The 16,227-nt window shown below is 38.4% G+C and overlaps 2 protein-coding genes across 6 annotated transcripts in view; both read left to right on the top strand.

Annotated features, from left to right (window-relative positions):
• LOC311263352 (alpha-1,3-mannosyl-glycoprotein 4-beta-N-acetylglucosaminyltransferase C-like) overlaps positions 1–1,852 on the top strand; it is a 55,636-nt gene extending 53,784 nt beyond the window's left edge. For all 5 annotated transcript variants that reach the window (XM_084363344.1, XM_084363346.1, XM_084363345.1 and 2 more), the window contains one exon: positions 443–1,852. In XM_084363344.1, coding sequence (XP_084219470.1) covers positions 443–1,608 — 1,166 coding nt within the window. In that variant the 3' untranslated portion in view covers positions 1,609–1,852. The remainder of the gene's footprint in view (positions 1–442) is intronic.
• Positions 1,853–6,306: 4,454 nt separating this feature from the next.
• rnf141 (ring finger protein 141) lies at positions 6,307–13,685 on the top strand. The gene is made up of 6 exons (XM_084363921.1): positions 6,307–6,395; positions 7,658–7,855; positions 9,366–9,474; positions 9,979–10,160; positions 11,062–11,169; positions 11,263–13,685. Exons 2-6 carry the CDS (start codon positions 7,719–7,721, stop codon positions 11,411–11,413), a joined length of 687 nt encoding a protein of 228 aa, XP_084220047.1. The 5' UTR covers positions 6,307–6,395; positions 7,658–7,718; the 3' UTR covers positions 11,414–13,685.
• Positions 13,686–16,227: the final 2,542 nt, after the last annotated feature.

Genomic DNA, 16,227 nt, shown 5'->3' with positions numbered 1-16,227 from the left:
CACATGCATGTTTTCTCATACTGTACTACTGTATTCCCCCTCTGTCTGAAACGCTCTGTTTTAGCTCCTGTCTCTTTAAGGCCCCCCCTTCTGAATACCCAGTCTCCTCTGATTGTTCCACTCACACACGCCTGAGCCAGCACAGCTAACAACAACAGAGCAGCTGTGCTAAATTCATTCTTAAAACTAGCTGCTAGGCATAAATTATGCAAATGTATGACATGGTGACGTTGCGTGATGTCACAAAGTCACAGAATTATAGGCGAGACTACTGACGAGGCATTTCAGGGGCAGTGTTTTCTGTGGGAGAGAGGAGCTTCTGTTGGTGCGGAATTTTTTAACTTTCAAGATACATACAAAACAATCTGAAAAGCACGATACTGTAGGTCTCCTTTAAGATTTTGTTTCATCATGAAGTGACTAAAGTGATTTCTGTTCACAGAGTATCTCACCATCGGTTTGTCATCTGTCAAGAGGAAAAAGGGGAATTACCTCCTGGAGACGATCAAATCCATCTTTGATCAGTCCAGTTACGAGGAACTCAAAGAGATTGTGGTTGTGGTCCACCTGGCAGACTTTGATCTGGTCTGGTGTGAGAACCTGGTGCAGGAGATCACCAGGAAGTTTGCTCACCACATCATAGCCGGACGCCTCCTTGTGATCCACACTCCAGAGGAGTACTATCCATCTCTGGATGGGTTGAAAAGGAACTATAACGACCCGGAGGATCGGGTCCGTTTCCGCTCTAAGCAGAATGTGGACTACGCATTCCTCCTAAACTTCTGCACAAACCTCTCTCACTTCTACATGATGTTAGAGGACGATGTGCGCTGCTCCAGGAACTTCCTGACATCGCTGAAGAAGGTGATCACCTCCAGAGAAGGTTCCTACTGGGTGATGCTGGAGTTCTCCAAGCTGGGCTACATCGGGAAGCTGTACCACTCCAAAGACCTGCCACGTCTGGCTCATTTCCTCCTCATGTTCTACCAGGAAATGCCCTGCGACTGGCTCCTCATACACTTCAGGGGCCTGCTGGCCCAGAAGGACGTGATCCGCTTCAAGCCCTCGCTGTTCCAGCACATGGGCTACTACTCTTCTTACAAAGGAGCGGAGAACAAGCTGAAGGACGACGACTTCGAGGAAGATTCCATAGACATTCCTGACAACCCTCCTGCCAGCCTTTACACCAACATTAACGTCTTTGAGAACTACGACGCCACAAAGGCTTACAGCAGTATCATTGATGAATATTTCTGGGGGAAGCCTCCGTGCACTGGAGATTTCTTTGTCATAATCTTTAATAAATCAACTAAAGTCAGCAGAATTAAAATAGTGACGGGAACAGAGGACAGACAAAATGACATTCTTCACCACGGAGCTCTGGAAGTAGGCCAGAAGTCTGTGGACACTAAACAGGGAAGGCAGTGTTCATCCTACATCACGTTAGGAGAGTTTAAAGGTGGCAGCATTGAGGTTACCAACGTGGACCACAAGATCGGCTTCGACATCGAGTGTGTACGAATAGTCGTCACTGCCAATCAGAAAGAGTGGGTCATTATAAGAACTATCAGTTTATGGACCACACAACCTGTCAGTCAGAGTTTTTAAATGATCATCTGTACGTATAGTATTACATTTGGATGCAGTTTCTATAAGTTCATTTTTGGACTACTCCTGAGAAATGTGTGTTTTTGGGATTCAAAGCAATCCATATTTTCTTGGGTTGTTCAGAGATCTGCTGTTTGTTTTCAGTGTGATGTATTAAAATGACTTATCTGTACGGTATGAAGCCTTTATACTTGTTCTTGTTTTCCTAAAGTGAAAATCTGTATATAAAACTGTTGAAACTCGACTGTTATCTTGTTTTCTTTTGTCAGAGCACGTAAAGGCCTATTTTTTTTTACAGCATCTATGCTTCAAAATGTTCTTCTGTTTCGTAGTTCAGACAACATTTTTAAAAAGCCTGGCCACAGATGTCTAAAACAGCTGCCTGCTAGAGCTGAGATAATAATATTATTAGTAACCCAATCGCTAGAATGAATGTTAGCATTAGTTAGTGCATTTCTGCAAAATAAGTTAAAATGAGTTCAAACTAAACATCTCTTTATGTTGTGATATTATGTTTATTTTGGTTGAATTTTCTGTTTCTCTCTCGTCACAGCGCTGTGTTTATGATCTGGTTAGGTTTGGGCACAAAAACCACCTGGTTAGGGTTAGAAAAACATCATAGTTTGCCTTGAAATACCTGTCTTGGTTGTCACGATCACGGATGGAGTTGATCCGACTTCACATGAAAGATAGCCAGTTTTGATCACACAGAAATGGCTAGAAATAACTGCAGGTGTCCTTTAAATATCCAGTGGTGTGATTCAGACTGCAGTTGGCTGTTTGGCAGCCTTGTTGGTTCTTGTTTGATCATCTTCACCTCCTGATGTGAAAGTCAGTTAAAAAGCTTTATGTGAACCCGATGCTGCAAATGTCAACCTGTACGTTTTTGTGGTTTGTAGAAACATTAACTGCTCACATTATATCCTGGCAGTTGGGTTATTGATTAGTCAATCAAAAGAAAATTAGTTGTAAACTCTTGATAATCGATCCATCCTTTCAGTCATTTTTCAAGCAAGAATGTAAAACATTTGCTGGTTCGAGCTTCTTAAATGTGATAATTTTTGACATTTTATACACCATGTTATGAATTGATTAATCGTAAGAATAATTGTCAGATTAATCTATAATGAAAACTATAATTACTGCCTTGTGAACCAATCAGGCTATGAATAATGACCAGAAAAGCAGAACATTATGATGTCACAGTGAGGCTGACCTTTAGACACTTGAACACCAAAATCTAATCAGTTCATCCTTCAGTCCAAGTGGACGTTTGTCCCAGATTTGAAAAAATAAAATAATTGCTAGTTGCAGCCCTACCGCCCCCAAAATGTTGTAAAATAGAAATACAAACTGAGAAGAAACAGTCATTCAGTCTCATTATCAGGGTGGCAATTAAAGGAAGTCATTCAGCCAGAATCAATCCCTCAATAGTTGCCTTTCGTGCAGTGTTTCTAAGTGTGAAAGTGAATGACGATGGGTTCAGTGCTGCACCAAAGAGCTTTTTCCTGCATCTCAAATTAAATAAGATCTGAAAAGAATAATGAAAGGAAAAAATCAAGGAGGAAAAGTTTTAATGGTTCATTGGACTGTCTTGATGTGATATTCTGTCTGGAGTTGTGAGTAGCTGAGGTACGGCTATGAGAAGAACGAGCCTGAGGACCTGCTGATTATATTAAATTGTGAGAATATGCAAAAAGAAATCCTTTAATGTCCTTTAATAATCATGAATTTCTTAAATCAAGTGAAAGAAAATCAACCAATTTGTAAAGTAACTTTTTTCTCCATAAAAATGCAACAATCAACTGGTTTTATATCTTGATTACTTAAAGAGTGTACTCGAAAAGTTTTCCAATAAAATCTTAAGGGAACCTGGAGTTTGCAGCTTTGCCCGTCATCAAACAGCAGAATATTTGCATGTAATTAAGCTTTTAGTTGTCTATATGCAGAATTAGCATGAACCATCCATGTCTCTGACTTCAGCTTCAGGTAGATATTGTTTGATGTCCTCTCCTGCCATCTGCTGGTATATCACAAAGAAATAACAAAAAGCGACTTATTAATCAGCTTTTGAACCAAGAGAACCGGGAGAATGTGATTAAATGTCCCAGATCTCCGTTTTAAAGTGTGACAAACCCTCAATCAGAAAAATTTATATAATCATTCACTCAGCTGTTTAGGAGAAGCTGCAACACTGTTTTGCTGTAAAGCTCCAGAAATGTTTTGCTGACTACAAAACTTCACTAAACTTTCCATTGACATCAAATCAAGTAGATAATGTCTGAATTAGAATTTTTTTTTGGTGAACTCCTCCTTTAAGAGATAACAACAAACAGTGGCATTTACTGTACTTGGGTAGCCATCTGGCTTTTGAGCAAAGTCAATATTATTCATATAGTTTAAAATCACAAATTTGCCTCGAAGGGTTTAATAATCTGTGCATCATACAACAGCCTCTTAGACCTTTGATCAGGAAACCAACCTCCAACAAAACCTATAATGAAAATAAAAAGGGCAGAAACCTGAGAGAGAGAGCAGCAGAGGATAGACTCCTCTTCTCGGATGAACAGACACACACAGATGTGTATGCAGAGTGAACAGAAATAACAAGAAACAAAACATCAATATTCGGTCACTAGTTAAAGAACAACAGGAATATGAATCTGAGGAAGATTGTGTCCTTCTCTGGTCTCAGAGAGTTACAGGTGTCGTTTGTGCTGCACTCTCTTCTCTGTTTGAGTCCCCTTCAGGTGTTTTGGTTGCCAGTTTCAGACAGATGGTCTGGCTGCAGATCCAGCCAGCCCAAAATGAGTTTTTGAGTGAAAAATAGACTTTCTGCCAGACAACTAAGTTCACCCAACTTCTCTAACTCTGTTACAGTGACATTTCATTTGGATGCATCAGACGTTAATCTGGTTTTTATCCTCGTATCAACACCCTGCGCCTTATTTTCGGCAGCCATTTTCTTTGCTTTTTCTTCACATTTCAGAGTTTCTTTCTTTTTCACTCCTCCTCAATCTTACTGTATATTTTATCCTCCTTATTTTTGTCCCTAGGCGGCATGTTCTGCTCTCCTGCCCTCCAGTCGTATCCAATTCTCACCTCCTATTTCTCTCCTCGTTATATTCTTTACCTTCTGTTTTTTTTACCACCTGCGGCCTCCTGGATCCCCTGCGGCCATATGTAATCTGAATCAGTCTCACATTATCTTCCCCCAGCAAAAGATAGTGAACTTAATGCACTTCAGTTAAAGTAACATGACATGAAGAAAACCAACCATCACAAAACCATTTTATTTGTATTTATCTCAAAGATGAAGCAGTAGCAGGAAATTAAAATAAAGACAGTGTTCTAAATAGTAACTACTAATATGATTCTGTTAATGGTTCGTAGATTAGATGGCTGGATGATTGAGCGCACTTGAAAAGAAACATTGCGTCAGCTTGTATTTTAAAGACTAAAGTCATGGTAACTGAGTACCAAAATATTGTAATAATTTGCTGAGATAAACTTGCAGTGTTGACTGGTTGATTGTCATAACAATGGAACAAATTGTACTCGACTTTTAGGGCTCATATAAAGAGAAATTACACTTGGACTTTATTTGGCAAATGTGATCTAATTATAAATAAAAATATAAGTTATGTCCATCTTATAATGTCATCATTACAAAAGACTTTAAATAATTCGGCCTATCTACTATGACTATTGTTTCAGAATTTAGGATTGAGATCTTTGATAGCAAAATTAATGTAACCGCATTTTGTATGAGAATACAAAATACAGCTCCAGGAAGTGAAAAAATACAACACATTATATTTCAAGTTTAAACTATAATAAATAAAAAAGTGACTTAGTTAAAAAAGTACTGAAAAGACTTTAGTGTTTAGTTAGGTAGTAAAATGTTGGTTCTTCAGACACTTCACAGGTCTCAAACTTCACTCTGGTCTTGAGTGAAACCAAATCCAAAAATGTGTTATTTAGATTAAATAAAAGTCATCTCATTGATATTCCTTTTTTCTGGTCTTTTTTTGTAATGGAAAGTGATCGAGATAGATTGTGATACTTGGATTATGTAACTAACCGCATTTTTAACAGGTAATTAGTAATTGTATCAGAATATGTTTTTAAAGTAACCCTGCTTATTTGTTGGGGAGATCTAAGCAACCAAGTCTTGTACGCTGTAACCAAAATCACCTAAATATTTAGGCCCATTTAAATCTTTACAAAATTTCAGCAAATTCCTCCACAATAGGTAGAGTGACATTTTTTAAATCTTAAACTTCCTTTATTACTGAATCATCAAAAATGCAGTCTACAACAGATGGAATACAATAAGTAATATGGAAAACAAGCAAAATGGAAAAAGGGTGTAATTATTAAAGAGGTTTTTAAGGCATTGTAGATGACCATAGTCCAGATTTGTCAGTCCTAGCAGTGTCAGAGATTCATTGCATGCTTGAATTAGTGAATATTGGGTTTGCATATAAAGATATAAAATTCACCATATAAAATGAGAAGACTCAAAATAATAATAATAATAATAATAATAATAATAATAATAATAATAATAATAATATGGCCTCTGCCTGGATCGTTTGTCTCATAAAAATAAAATCTCTTTTCTGTAAATGAACACATGACACATCAGAAACTGAAAAGTGAAACTATGCGACTCGCTTTGACGTCATCAAACGGCGACCGTGTTGTGTCAATACAAACAACTGTCCAGCGAAGCTAGTGGTGAAGTTAGGACCTCAACTCCTGCCTCTGAATTTGAGTGACTGGTAAGAAAATAAGCTTCCCTTTCTCACACCACAACAGGGGATCATATTTATCTGTGTTTTGTTTCGAAAGGTTTTGTCTTTCTCAATCGTGGCTTGTTGAATGGGAATGTGAAGAAATGCTGCTCCTCGTTAGCAAACTGCTGTCAAGAAGTGACGCTGTTGCTAAGATTAGCAAGTCGTGTTTGAATTGAGGTTCATTGGTGACTTGGACCTAAAATGGTGGTGTCTTAAATGAGCCACTGAAGTGTTTTCAATACTAGAACGCTGTTGCCATTTGTGGCGGTGACAGATGAAATATCTATCATCCGTACTGTTAGCTTCAGTTATTACATAATGCTAATTTAGCTAATTATGTTGAGGAGCAGTCCTGTGTGTACGTTAAGATTTTGGTTGCTTAGTTGCGTTTTTAACGATTCAATTTCAAACAATTGTTGTTTTTTTGGGAGATATGATACCTCATCGCTGTACAAATTAATGGTCAGCTGCAACAGGAAGTAATAGTTTAGTTAACGTTAGCAGATTTGACAGGATGTGTGTTTTAGTTACTTTCACTTCGCTGAGTTTGCACTTCAGCAGCTATCTCAGTTAAGTTGATCTGTGTGCTTTAGTCTGAGGCTGGATTTGTGAGGTTCTGCTCGGACACTAGGGCCCCAGTTGGGTCTCTTAATGCTTCACAGTGGCATTTTAGCCCAGTGGTTCTCAGAGTGTGGTCGACAGCATAAAGAGGAATCATTTATTTTCACTACAACTCCATTCATAAGTAACACAATGACAGGACACATGAACAAAAAAGCAAAAAATGTATTTATTTACTTTTCATTTTACCAGGAAGTCCCATTGACATCAAGATCTTTTACAAAAGAGACCTGGCCAAGGTAGCCTCAGCACAAAATCAGAACATAATAATTAAATACAACATATTAAACATGATATACAAATATCACAATAAAACAGAACATCAGCTACTCAAACAGAGCAGCCTCTCTAGAAAAACAACATACCTCCTTCACTACATTCTTAACGATGCCCTGAAATTCATCAATGGATGTAAATGCGTCTTTTGACTGAATGGGTCAAATCCCTGCAGCCACCTTCCAAAATCTCAAAGAAAAAAAATCTTACAGTATAATCAAATATTTAGCAATCAAATATGGGTGTCCAGATTGAAAAAGAATAATGAATGAGTACAGGCTAGATTGTCCCAGAGAAAGAAAGATAAACTGTCACATATAAACAAACTGTTTTTCCCAATTTCCCACCAGGCTCTGCAGAACTGAATGAGCCTTCTGCCAGTGCTGTTTTGTAAGTGCTGCTGCTGTCAGGATGGGCCAGCAGCTCTCAGGTCAGGCGGTGGTGAACCATCTGCCTGAGAAGCTGGTGAAACACGCCGGACTGGTGCGTGACAGCGGCTACCTTACCTACGAGGAGTTTCTGGCAAGAGTGGCTGAACTTAACGATGTGTAAGTAAAAGTCTGTTCAGGACACATACTGTAGCTGTTCAGGAACAATTAACTCTCCATCAATAGATTTTCATTTGTGCAAACATGCCACTGTTTTTCCAGCTGCTTTAATGTAGTGTAGGGGCAGTAGAATGAACAAGTTTGCCTTGGAACAAAACAGATTGAACCAACTGGCTCTGAGGACTGTTGACTTAGGGTACTTTACTAAGAATTCCTGAATGCGATGGATGAACCGATTTATTAGCCGACATTCAACTTGTTGACTGCTATCAGCCAATTGGCAAGCAAGATGACAGTCAGTGATGGCAGTAGTCGGTGCTTATCTGTTGTGTCGCATCACATTTTTGCTGCCACATTCGTGAGCTACTGGTTGACTGGGACTGGAATCGGCCAGTTTTCAGCATGACCGGCTATGATCAGCTGGTCAGTATTAGATATGCGATTCTATGCCGGCCACATATACACACATGCTGCATGAAGATAAGGATCCATTGTCTGAACCATAGCAGCAAACTTTTTATTATGCTCACATTTCAGTTGCTTATAAGAGGAAGCTAAAACTCACAGAGACATTTCAGCAACAGGTTCCTAAAATAGCTTAAAACGTTTATTTTAATTAGTTATTTCATAGTCAGTGTTTTATTACAAACATACAATTGGGTTTTCCATTTAAAAAAAAGATCACAAATATGTTTGCGTATGCTGTTAATTATTGTTCTTATACAGAAAGAAAATCGGAATCAACCGGTCAGACTTTTAAAATATTTGAAATCTGAGTTGGCCAAGAAAATTGCAATCAGTGCATCTGTAGCTGTCAGCCAAATTGTTATTTTAAGCATTGGTATCAGCCCAGAATTTCACAATCTCTGCATCCCTACTGAATGCTATGTATTTTTAGCTGATTTTCTTTTTGGCTCCCAGTGTAGACTGTTCTGATTGAGACCTCTGCACAGCTAGCAGTACTCAGTACTCAGTACTATTTCCACCATGTAGAATTTGGCCCATTTCACTCCCCAGGCATTAGGCCTAGCCTCTGCCAACTTAATTTTAGCTTATTAGCTCTCAGAGAGCAGGATAACATGGTTAAAGTATTCCTAGTTGTGACAAAAGAAAGTCATAATAATATCATGAAATGACACAGTCATTAGAAGTCTTATCCATCTAAAAATGCAGCTATCATTTGGATAAGTTGAGCAATAATTTATGCAGCTTTATGTAAGTGATTATGCACTGTATGTTTACATTTCCTATTATCCAGTTTCAGTCAGTGCAGGTATTGGATCCTATGTCACAGCAGAGTATCCTGATGAATAAACAGCACCTGAAATGCAGAGTGCACACTATAACAACAAACAGCAGTTTTGGCCATCATTCGACATGGATACTTTGTGTGTGTTTGCATGTGTAGCTGTGTTCATACACTGTAATGTTTACTGCTTTAGCACAAGGCAGTAAAAACGATGCAGAATGCTTTACAGAGTCTCTTTCTCTTCTGCTGGATCTCTCTCAGTACGGCCAAGTTAGCTGCTGGGCAGCCGAAGCACCTGCTGTTTGAGGTGCAGCCAGGATCCGACGCCTCAGCTTTGTGGAAGGTGGCTGTCAGGATCCTCTGTACCAAGGTGAGACCAAGGAACCTTTTGCACACTCATCACATGCCAAGAAGAGCATCTGCCCACAGCTTTGATTTAGTGTTGGAGTGTGAGAGTGACAGAAAGATAGATGCAGATGGTGAAAATGAGCCTGTACTTTGTGTTTATGTGCAGGGGTAAGTGTGGAAAGGATATTATCGGGTAGATTTGGTTATCTTTATTATGGTTACATTAGTTTATCCCTTTGTTATCCCTTTGGAGTCTGACTACTGGATGTAGACTGTTGGTATAAAGTATGTCATTGGGCACTTATTTCCCCTTTCTTTCTGCTGTTTGTGTGTACTGTTTTCGAAATCTCCATTGCTACATGAAAATCATCAAATTTAAAGATTCAGACACCTGTGCTGACTGTTAAAAATACACACTTGTTAAACCCAATTATTTCCGAACTGTGTAGGATTGTGACTGCATGTCATACAGAATACCATACCAGTGTGTTGTTTGAGTCATGTGGTTGCCTTTGCCTCTGCCCAGATCAACAAAGAGAATGGCATGGTGGAAGCATCACGCATCATGAACCTGTACCAGTTCATCCAGCTGTACCGTGACATCACCAGCCAGGCTGCCGGGGTTCTCGCTGCAGAGGGCGCCACCGAGGGCCCGTCTGCCCCACTCCCCTCCACTGACTCCTGCCAGGCCAGCATGTGGATGGGCAGGTAGGCGAACTGAAATGGTCCCTCAAACAAAGAGCCTACAACTAAGGAAGTTATCTTAAGGAAGAATTTCAGTTAGAAAGTCACAGTTTCATTTACATATAATGTTTCACATAAAAGACCCTTTGTGTGTACATTATACTTCAGCCCTTGTCTTTCAATTTCTTTCATTTAGCATCTAAAGTGTCAGATATTTGGTAAATGGGAAGCTGAGACATTTCTCCAAAATGCTTTATAATTTGCCCCACACCAATGGCAGCAGCTACCTTACAAGGTGCTGGCCTGACCATCATGATCAATTTGGGGTTCAATGTCTTTGCCTGGGTCTCTTTGAAATGTGGACAGATGGAGCTGGGAATCAAACTGCCGACTTGATTGAATATTGGACTTATATTCGTACCACAACTCCATATAAATGATGATAATGTTGCTGTTTGTCTTCTGCATTGGTGACAATGAAACACATTTTCCATTACAAATATGGATGATATATGTATGTCACTGTTATGCTTTCACTTTCAGTTAAGTTTTCAGAATCAATTAATTTGTTTGGAGTTTTATTCCTGCTCACCACCTGTGTCAGTACTAGAAAATAAGTTATTAAATGTCTCACAGGCTGTTTAAATGATGGACTTTGCATCCTATTTTGCAGTGGAATTACTTTTTATCCCCCTGCATGGATTCCCATCCATAAGAGGAGCTGAGGGGATTATTTTTAAATTTTCATGCATTTTTATGACAGAAGGATATTTTTCTCAGGCTGATCTTTTTATTACAAGCGATCCAGACTCATCCAACATCAAGCATTTCAATCAAAACATGATTTTGATATTTTAAATCTGTGCCCTTTTCCTTAGAAAATAAGTAAAACTTTATCTGTTTTTTTGTTTGTGTGTCTGTGCAGAGTGAAGCAGCTGACTGACGAGGAGGAGTGTTGTATCTGCATGGACGGAAAGGCTGACCTCATTCTGCCCTGCGCACACAGCTTCTGTCAGAAGTGCATTGATAAATGGTGAGTTGATGGATCAAGCTTGAATAATCCAGTAATTCTTTTGTCACAGAAAAGTGTTTGATGATTATCACACACTCCCTTCTGTTTCCGCAGGAGTGGGCAGAGCCGAAACTGTCCGATATGCCGCCTGCAGGTGACTGCTGCCAATGAATCGTGGGTACTGTCTGATATCCCCACAGAGGACGACATAGCTGGCTACATCCTCAACTTGGCTGACGAGGCGGGCCACCCACACAGGCCTTAACGCACCGCACACTGAGCCAATTAGACGACAAGGGAAATCGACCCGTACTAAGTAGACTTTACATGTTGCAACACAAAATGTCACTTTCACTGAGGAGGAGATTTTTCTTTTTTCCTACAAAGCGCACACTGCAGAAGAAACCAGCAGGGTGTCCTGCTCCTAAGGGAGCTTAGTGATAGGGTTGGAAAAAGAAGCCTTGTTTCTGTCAAGTCCTAAAAATCCCAGGATGCTCTTTGTAACCCAAGTGTTGTAAATGTGGTGCTTTATGGGAACTGTGTGTGATTATACCTTCAGTATATGTATTATGTTATAACTAATTATAATATATTGATTTAACACACAGAATAACCAGAAGTACAGTCAGGCCAGTTTATCAACATGGGAGAAGAGGATCCAAGTTGAAGTTGCGTTTCATATTAGTATGAACAGGACTGAGCAGAGACAGACGAGGGGAGCTGAGGTAAACCCTCATATCCAGAGAGGGTTGTTGAATGTCTCATATATTCATAATCATACAAATTTAAATTAAGTTTGACATTTTGGGACTTTAACTTATTTGCTTTCTGGGGGAGAGTTGGATAAAAAGATCAATACCCCTTTTACATCTGTTTGTGAACTGTAAGACGACAACCACCAGCTGGTTAGCTTAATTTAGCACAAAGACCCGAAACGGGGGGAACGGCTAGTCGTGCTCTGTCCAAATGTTCAAAAAATCAATCTGCCAGCACCTTTTAAAGCTCACTCAATTAACTTTATATGTTTGTTTTTACGTTTTGGTACTGCTACGGTCCAAACGATGGAGATATAATGTGTGAATCAGTGAGCTCTAGAGGTACTTTTAGACAGTCTCAGGCTAGACGTTTCCACTATAAGTTTGGGTCCCAAAATGTCGACTTCTGCTTCCAAGTGCACAGAGTTTCTGGTCGAACTTTAAAAGCAAATTTATTTTCCACATGTAAAGCTGTTCTGTAGGCTGTGCAATGTAACCCTGCATGTTAATATCCCACATGACATGCCTTATAAGCTGTGTTATGTGAACCTTTTTAAGTACTGATGTTCTGATGCAGCTCAGAACCTGACATAGGGGCTTTTGGGTGTACAGACAGGACTAAATAGTTTTATATGATTTTAATGACATGGCTTCATGCAGTGTCTTCTTCACTGTTGGAAATAACCACTATTTGTCATATATGCTGTTTCATCTTTTTACTTATAGATATTTTTTTAATTCACCATAATTTTATGAGTTTATTTTAATCTGATTGCTGTGTAAGTACTGTAGTTTACACTCCAAAAACAGCCGGTCTTTGCTTTGCTTTGTTTTGTCATGCCTATTGCTAAAAATAACTGATTTATGGAGGTAGGCAGCTTTTCAGTTACAAATGAACTCTTGTAGAATTAAAGTAGAATTTAAAACCACGATTTAGTTTATTTTAAGCATTTCTGGTCTGGTTTCCAGATCACATGAATCATAGGCAGCACTATAAGTTAAAGAGGATGTCGTTGTGATTTATGAGGTCTGGATCCATGCTGAAGTATTTCAGAAAATGTGAAAATGCATTGTTTTCATTTTCATTAGACTGTTAAATTTCTATTTTACTGAAATCTGTTGCATTGTTAAAAGTTTCAAAGATGTGGAATGCTAATATAGCATTTTTTTGTGTCTTTAAGCAAATTAATCAGTTTTGCGTTTGATCACAGAATAATTTACAGCTTTTTTCAAAATATGAGACAGTAACTCCACAGTTATGTAAGCCTTTTTATTTCCTGAATAGACATTTGATTTATGTTCAATTAATATAGCATAAACATGTGAATTTTTAATTTGACCAAAGGTAATTTTTGGTTTTTGATGCTGAAGAATTGCACTTTGAAACTTCACTGTAGCTTTCTTGGTGTTTGTCCACGACCACTTCTGTGGTGGAACATATTATTTGATGCTGCAATTATCTGGCTGCAGCAGAAGGAAACTGTCATCACTAACTTTAAACTAAGGATTAAACTCTGACCTAGTGGCCACATTGCTGTGTGGTCCTTTCAAAATGTATAAAGTTGTAATATTAGCCTATAATTATATTTAATATGTAAAGAGAATGAGAAAATGTTCAATTTGGTCCCGAGGCCACTTCTCATGGTATATTACTATAAAAGCATCTGAATCTACATATGCACATTGTAAGTTAATGTACTGAATGGAAGGAGGTGTAATAAAAATGAATTGACACTTAATGTATTATCCTTAATAAAGTGATACTCACTTTTTGCACAAAGACACTTTGTCTTATGTTGGATTGATTTCCAAATGTATTTCATATCTTGAATTTATTTAAATCAAGTTTTATTACTGATCATAAAGAAAAACATTTATCCCTCTGTCATGCATCAACAATGTTACGTTAAAGCTATGTACTATGAAGTTATTTGTTTTTTTATTTGTATGTGTTAATTTCATTTGAGCGCAGTACTGTATTACTGCATTTCAATACCTTCATACCTACTTGGCCTTTTTCTGAAAATGATGATTAAAATATCTCACTAAGTTGGTCAAATGTAGCACACGTAGTTTGATTCCTAATATGTAATTCCATTTAATATATTTAAATGTTTAATATTAACTTCCATTTCTGACCCAGTGGCTGCAAGGCAATACAACAAATTATTTATTTACGCTGGATGAAGAGGACAGCATTTCATATTGAATTTTTCCATGGTAACAAGTAAATTTAATTTGTTTTCTCGAGATCTCGAGTTATTATCTTGAAATAACAACTGCCGTTTTCCCAAGATAACAGGATAATTTTCTCAAGATAACGATATAATTAATTTGAGATCTCGAGATAATGACTGTGATATGATAGGCCTGAGATTATGGAGACGCCCCGGGACCTCGTAGCTGGTCAGCTATGTAGTTAACGACGACATCAGGCTCACTTAGATTGCGCCGCCGATATAGCTGATTGAAAAGATATGTGACGCGGTGATCGATATGCTCCTGCTCCTCTGACATTGCTACACTGAATGATGTTTCCTGCAATGATTTATTAAGCTACACTATCGTTTTGTTTTCTCATGCGGAAGCCCTAAAGGGCCATGCATTCATACATTTTATTTCCTCCGTTTTCCCGGATAACGAGTTAATTTAATTTGTTTTCTCGAGATCTCGAGTTATTATCTCGAAATAACAACTGCCGTTTTCACGAGATAACGGGATAATTTTCTCGAGATCTCGAGATAACGAAACTTTGTTTTCCCGAGATAACAATATGATTAGTTTGAGATCTCGTCATTTTCTCGAAATCCCGAGATAACGTAACTTTGTTTTCCTGTGATAAGGATACAATTAATTCGAGATCTCACGATAATGACTATGATATGACAGGCCTGAGGACCTCGATGCTGGTCAGCTATGTAGTTAATGACGACATAAGGCTCACTTAGATTGTGGCGCCGATATAGCTGAAGCCGTGCTAACTGTGTATATTATCTGTAATAGCAAGGCATAATGCTATTTCAGCCTGTGCCAGGCCTTGATTGAAAAGATATGTGACGTGGTGATCGATATGCTCCTGCTCCTCTGACATTGCTACACTGAATGATGTTTCCTGCAATGATTTAATATACTACACTATCGTTTTGTTATCTCAAGATCTCGAGAAAATGATCCCGTTATCTCTGGAAAACAGCAGTTATTATTTCGAGATAATAACTCGAGATCTTGAGAAAACAAATGAAATTAACTCGTTATCACGGGAAAACGGAGGAAATAAAATGTATGAATGCATGGCCCTTTAGGGCTTCCGTATTCTCAAGATCTCGAATTAACTATACCATTATCTCGGGAAAACAAAGTTTCGTTATCTTGAGAAAATGATCCCGTTATCTCGGGAAAATGGCAGTTGTTATTTCGAGATAATAATTCGAGATCTCGAGAAAAAAAATGAAATTAACTCGTTATCACGGGAAAACGGAGGAAATAAAATGTATGAATGCATGGCCCTTTAGGGCTTCCGTACAAATCAGAGTTAAGTTGAAGTTGCTGCAATACAGTTTATGGTCATCAATGGCAGCACTGAGCAGCTCTGTGGTCGGTGGCGTTCGTGGATGAGATGCACGAGGAAAACCCTGTGGCCATTACCTTACTCCACCTTACGGTCGACCTTATTGTCTCCTGTTGAGATGTTCACCTTTCCTCCGATGAGTTTGTATTTTCCGAAGTGTATGAGCATTAAATACGTGAAATGGGTTAATTAACGTATGCAGCCCTAAAAGAGAAAGTTACATTGGCTACTTGAACTGTCTGGGATCAGCGCTAAGCTAATTGCTAACAAACCACTGGCACCTGTTGTGGGTTGACATCTTCCTGGCAGGATTAGCTAGAAATAATTAATAATAACAATAACAATAATTAATGTTCAATCATTGTTTGTTCTTTTAGAACCAATGTACACACTTAATGCAACTTGGCTATAATAGCTTTTCAATTTCTCATGCTTTCACTAACGGACCAATTTAATTTTCTATATGAAAATTTAACACTGGCTAGGTTCCTTAAAACATTGAATAGGATACCAAATAAGAAGCAGTTGATAAAAGACAATATAATTTATCGCCTTTTCAAGATGCTGGAAATAGGTGCTTGTAAAGAAACAAATGGTTAGCACCATGTACAGCTGCAATGATTGATTGAATCATCAAGGAGTTGTCAAAAAGTTATCAGTAATTTTCTGATTCCAGCTTCTTCAATGTGAATATTTTCTTGTTTCTGTAGTTCTGTATAACAGTAAACTGAATATCTTTGGGTTGTGGACAACACA

This window comes from Pagrus pagrus (genome assembly GCF_965226575.1).
Source record: "Pagrus pagrus genome assembly, chromosome: 10".
NCBI lineage: Eukaryota > Metazoa > Chordata > Actinopteri > Spariformes > Sparidae > Pagrus > Pagrus pagrus.
Note: the sequence above shows the minus strand (reverse complement) of the source record. Positions and strands in the feature narration are given on the sequence as shown.

Excerpts from the sequence above, each read along its gene's own strand:
- rnf141 (XM_084363921.1), top strand. The coding sequence starts at position 7,719 with ATGGGCCAGCAGCTCTCAGGTCAGGCGGTGGTGAACCATCTGCCTGAG. Across the intron at positions 9,475-9,978 it reads TCAGGATCCTCTGTACCAAG|ATCAACAAAGAGAATGGCAT; the intron begins GTGAGACCAAGG and ends GCCTCTGCCCAG. Across the intron at positions 11,170-11,262 it reads CAGAAGTGCATTGATAAATG|GAGTGGGCAGAGCCGAAACT; the intron begins GTGAGTTGATGG and ends CTGTTTCCGCAG.